This window comes from Petaurus breviceps, unplaced genomic scaffold (assembly GCF_028583685.1).
Source record: "Petaurus breviceps papuanus isolate PSGF00001 unplaced genomic scaffold, PetGlider_PUasm1.0 551, whole genome shotgun sequence".
In the NCBI taxonomy this organism is placed as follows: domain Eukaryota; kingdom Metazoa; phylum Chordata; class Mammalia; order Diprotodontia; family Petauridae; genus Petaurus; species Petaurus breviceps.
In genome coordinates, this window is record NW_027186372.1 from 25724550 (window position 1) to 25730549 (window position 6000).

At 34.1% G+C, this 6000-nt stretch overlaps 1 protein-coding gene across 2 annotated transcripts in view; it reads left to right on the forward strand.

Annotated features, from left to right (window-relative positions):
• CLINT1 (clathrin interactor 1) overlaps nt 1-6000 on the forward strand; it is a 63770-nt gene that overhangs the window by 50826 nt on the left and 6944 nt on the right. For both annotated transcript variants that reach the window (XM_069102483.1, XM_069102482.1), the window contains exon 9: nt 5027-5101. In XM_069102483.1, coding sequence (XP_068958584.1) covers nt 5027-5101 — 75 coding nt within the window. The remainder of the gene's footprint in view (nt 1-5026; nt 5102-6000) is intronic.

Sequence of the window (6000 nt, forward strand, 5' to 3'; positions counted from 1 at the left end):
CTCCGTTGAAGGTAACTTCTTTTGGCTCTGTGGAACTCGAGGCGTGTCTAGAAGACAGGGCAAGCTTTTGTTTCAGTTGGAAGGAGGAGGCCCAGCAATGCTATTTCATTGGTCTGCTTAGTAGGTTTTTTCAGTACTTGAGGATAAAATCTTCTTAACTTTTGTTCTAAATCTCTGCTATATTTAAATGTCCTTCATATATTTTTTAAACCATGAAAAACTGATTTCAGGAAAAATGTCCTTTTTTTAAGGTTGTGTGCATGGTTGTAGCATAATAAATTACTGTTTTGGTGAAGACAGATCATCAAGTAAAACTAATGCAAAGCACAGATTTTGCAAATTCTGCTTTAAATACATGTTAAATAAAATTCCAACAGCAAGAAGAAAGATGATGTGATAAGGAAAGAGATAGGAATAATCTTCTAAGTAGATTGAATACTACAATTAATTTTAAAGCACATTTGAGCTAAACAATTTGCATTCCAGGTTTAAGTGGAAGATATTAACTGAAAGTGTTTTTATTCGTACTGACCTGTTTGCATTAGAAAGTCTAGGTTCCCATATGCCCTTCTCTCTGCTTCTTAGTCTTTTCCCTATTCTTTCTTCATGTTCATGTCATAGATAGATCGATCTAAAATTATCAAATATTATTAATATGGCAACCCTAAAGCCACAACCATTCATTTTCCTTCTTTTGGGTGTGCTTTTGAGTTTTCTCTCTCTGTATATGTGTAAAATGGTTAAATTGAAATTTATCTTTAATACAGAAATAGTGTGTCAAAGTATCAACTATTTTGGATTTCCTGGCTTGAAATATTAAACAGCTTTTTTCAAATAACCTATGGTGTATTTCTAATAGAGCATTCCTAGGAAGGTCAGTTGGATGACTATAACCTTTTGGGGTGGGGGTGTATCAGTATTACTTTGAACAGAGAGAATTTTTAGGTACTGACATACTTCCTTTTTTGGGCAAGAAACCTTTGAGCAGCTTTCTTCCTCAAGTACAAGCAAAAGTTTGATAAGTTAAATAGAAATCATTCTTAATATAGAGATGTATATGAGAAACCCCAGTTAAAGTTATGTTAACTTTTCCTCCAATATTTAGTGAAAGTTTGAATAAAATGTCTAAGTTCTCACATTAAACTTCATTTTCTTTTAAGCACTTAAGCAAAATGAAAGAATTGTCCTACAAACCACTTTTAAGACCTTTTTCTTATTTTTTCGATCTTAAGTCCAAATCACATGACAAATGTGAGAAAATTATCCATTATCCTGGATCTCTGTTTAGATATTTTAATAATATAAAGGCTGTTTCAGATTGACTTTACTATTGAAAAAAAGATTCACCTACACATCTAAAGATGTAGGAAGTTGCCACATTACCATTGCTGTGTGTGATGCCATTTGGGTGTCGTTCAGCAGATGTGCCCATACTTACGCTTGTGCCATCCTGCAAGAGTAATAGTAAGAGCATGAATTGTAAAAGCTAAGCAGACAAGGCATCTGTGCCGCTTACAGATGACTGTCTCCTTTCAGGAAAAAAAGAAAAATTTTTATGTTTTGGGGCAGGGTTTCATACTTGTTAGCATCTTTGAGAACACCTATGGTAAAACTGTTATGAAATGTTCCATTGAGTTTAAAATGAGACTAACCCAACCATTCATCAAGATTCATTACTAGATGCCATGAAAACTTTCTGATATTGGTATGTTTTCATGTGGAACTATGTCTTAGGGATATTTTGGTGGCTTTTAAATGGGAAGCATCAGATATGGGAGGGGACACCTGTTTTACTTTTAGTACTGAATATATCACATTTTCTTCAAAAATAGTTCCAAAGTTCCCTCTTAACTAACTAAAGTACTGGTTCATTAGGATGCCCTCATATGAGGTTATTTATATGCTTGGTGGTGTTCAGATGAAAAAAATATACTCAGTACAAATTTGGGAGATGCTCATTTCAAGTTTGTTGGCATATAGAATTCAAGGGGGAATAACAAATAGGTCATTGACAGATTTTTCTCATAAAATTCTCTTATCAACCTCATAAAATTATGAAGTATACAAATTAGTCTTCATTATATCTATACCAAGGATTTTTTATTAATGAATAATTTAGAGATTTAAATACATAAGTACACATCTGCAGTGAAACCCTTAATAGAGCTAAGATTTAGACTGAAGTTGTTCGCATAAATATTATTATATACCTAGTACATTCTCAGGATACCAACTCAGAATTCAGGTGTTCCTACATTAGACAGTTTTATTTTAGCCATCAGTTTTAATACCTAACTGATGAAAATACTTCTCAAAGTAGATGTTATTTACTCTGTATTTTAAATACCATGTAGTTTGGGCTATATTTTTCCTTTGTATAACAGGGTTGTGAAAAAAGACATGTTACCAGCTGGTGATTGTAAATAACCTCCTTGCTGCCCTGAGAAGGCAGATGGAAATGGTTCATTTATAATGACAGCTCTCATGTGGGAATCTTGAAGGATAGCTCATGTTGTGAAGTTTAACACAGTCTTTCACATCCATTTGATTTGTGATGGACCAATATATACTTTCTGCATAGAGTATGGGAACGTTTTTTCTTAGCAGCAAAGAATGTGAGAGGGCAGAAGACAGCTTTTAAAATTCTCTTCAAAAAAATTAGCTGGGACAACCAAAGAATTAAAAAAATGTTTGTGGCCTTAATCATTTTTATGTGAATTGTACCACACATTTGGGTAAAAGATAGGTTTCCTGGGCAAGTAAGGAAATTTGATTGAAACATAAGAGGGTGAGTTCAAAACTTTGAAACATGAAACTTAAGGTAGTATTTGTTTTGTTGAGACTAAGTAGAATCATAATTGTGCTGAATGCACTTGATAATTATGAGATGAAGGAAATATCAGCTCTCCTTTTGAGGTGATGGCCCTTTTCTGTAAAAGGTAGTCCACTTGTGCCTCCTCTTTAATTTGGGCAGTCTTCTTATAGTATAGAAGGCGAGGAGACACTTGGTGTCTACAACAAATGCCTCTCTTTTGGGTGGCTTTATGATAAAAGATGGAGAAGTATAATGAACCAGGTTGAGTACTCAGGTATTTAATTTAGGACATGGGAGCATTTAAACTTATAGTCCACAGTTTGAGAGGAGCTAGTGCTTAAGTGAAAATAAATTGTATTTTGCTCATTATATAGGGAAATTGAAAACAGCTCTCCTGTTTACATTTGTTAATACAAAACAATGTGGTACAAGGGGAAAAGTATTGGCTTTAGGGTTTTAAGTCCTGATTTGGAGCCTTTCGTCCACTTCCTGTGACATTGGGCAAGTCATTTACCTTTTCTGTGTTTCAGTTCCTCCTGTAAAATGAGGAGGAGTGAGCTAACGTCACATCTCTAAATCGTTGATCCTATGAAATGATAAAACGCAGTTCTGTCATCTAATAATAAATCTGTTATTTTGAAATTAGTTATTTTCCTTGACCTATATTCAAGTTTTTTTATTACTGTGTTAAATTAATGTAAACAAATTGGATTAATTTATGGATCAGGTTAACTTACTGATTAGCACAAAGTGTAATACATGTGCAGATATTGGGAAAACTAAGGTTGTAATGACATTGTGCTTTGAAGACTGTAATATAAAGCACAGAAATGGGATTCCATCTTTGATTTAATATCTTTTAGTAGTTTAAGTGTAGTGGGTGGTAGATTCCCATTTTGGGGAGGGAGAAGGGTATTTGTTATGCCTGCCGATAGCTGAGTATGATAAAATGGCATTAAAAAGGAATACAAGTACACATGTATCCGAAACTGAATTGTTCCTTTCATTACTGCTGGCCATTTATTAAAAAGGGGAGATGGTTCTAGTTTAATTAACCCAGTTGAGTGTAGCAGATGGGGCAGAATGTCTTGCAGCGATAAGACAATTCAGAAATGGCACCAGATGTTGGAAGTTGTCCCTGGTGGTGTTTGAGTGCAGCACAGATGTTCCAGTCCCACCTGGCTAGTTTCTAAGCACTGCAGGCTAAGCAGCTGTGATGTAACCTATATAATGTACGCATAACACTAAAAGCACAATAATTGGGCTGCTGCTACTTCTAAGGTTGTGACTGTTATGAGGTGAATTCTTTAAGGACAAACAAAAATAAGGGCAATCATTTCAGAATTTAGGTCAGCCTATTAGAAAGTTTAAAACTGAAATGGAGAAAGAAATGTTCAATATACTGTTACTTGAAAGGATACATCTCAGTTGAAACTGTTGGTAGAAATTAAATTTGGCATAAATTTACAAGCAAGAATTTTAAAAATTAGACATTGTATTATTTGATATATATTTATAGATTTGTAATTTGAACTTCTTTTAAAAAGGATGTTTAAAAATAATCATGATGTGCACTTTGTCCTTGAAACATCAGAAAAATAAATCCTAATATTTTTATAGTATTTTGACAATATATGGACCAGAATTTTCATGCCAAATTAATCTCCCTGAAGCATTAGGACTTTGATATTCCCCATTTTTAAAAATTTTTAACCCAAATCAGCTTCAGATGTTAATAACAGAATAATTTTACCTTTTTTTATACCATCCCTAGTTTAGTTTTTTTTTTTTAATATAATGTCTTTAACACCAAGAATGGTGCATTTTATTTCACCAGAAATATAACTGAGTGCCACTGGTTACTTAAGAGAACCATTGTAGTGTCTTGCACACTAATGTTGATCAACTCTTGCTTTTAAGCATCATGGGGAGAGGATTCTGGTTCTTTTTCTGTTCTAAAAATTAAGGTGTTAAAATGGCTTTGGGGGTCGGCCAGGTAGTACAGTGAGTAAGAGCACCGGCCCCAGTGTCGGGATGACCTGGGGGATCAAATCTGTGCTCAGATACTTAGCACCACACCCAGAAATAACTGGCTGTGTAACCTTGAGCAAGTTACTTAACCCCGATTGCTTTAAAAAATAAAAATGGCTTTGGAATTACTAGTTCTTCTTTGAAGATAATATTTACTTTTCCTTTGTCCCTAATTTCCAGGTGGATCAGCTGATCTTTTTGGAGGGTTTGCTGACTTTGGATCAGCTGCTGCATCAGGAAACTTTCCTTCACAAGGTATGATGAGATTTTCTTGACTGTGCAACTAAAGAGTTACGTTAAAAAAAATTTTTTTTTAAGTTCCACCTCAGGATTTTTTTTTTAATTTCTTGTATGTGTGACTTCCTGTTTACTTATAAGGACATTTAGGATGAAAAAGTAAAATTTGGCAGATGAATCATTTGCCAAATATAAGCCATATTGTACTGTTGAATGAGTCTGTTATTTATAAAAATGCCTCTTAGTTTGGAGAAAAAGTGTAATTCAGGTCAGTTTCCTTTACCTGGAGTTACTGAGTTTTAAGTTATAAGAAATTCTTCATTTGGGGAGCAGTAGAGGAGTCACATCAACAAGCATTTGTTAAATCCTACTATGTACCAGGCACTGTGCTCAGCACTAGAGTGTATTTATAACAGTCTTCTGGTTTGTGATTTAGTGTAGCTGTTAGTATGTGTTTTTTTCCAGAAGAATTCATAGATAAATCAAGGTTGATATGAACTGTTGAGCTCAAACTCTTTAATAACTTAGATATTTAAATAAATTACTACAAAATGTAACTGTCTAGGTTAAAACTTGATGATGCAGAAACCTTAAGAACAGGCCCCACAATGATTTGAGAACCTCTTGTTGACATCCCAAAAGGAGGAAGTGGTAAGCAAGGTTGTTGTAGCAGGTCCCTTTCTAAGTCTCCTTAGAGAAAGAAAGAAAGATCAGCTCTCCAAGGAGAAGACAAGGAACAAGCAGTGAAAAGACAGGGCAAACAGATACGGAGATTTTTTGAAGATTTGTCCTAGTAAAATCTTTATGAAACTGTAAAGAAACATTTTGTTAAAATTGTTCTGCTTTTTAGTAATGTTCTAGTGATCCAGACTCTTTACCAAAAAAATCCTTTTAAAGTTGCAGTATGCTTTCTTTTG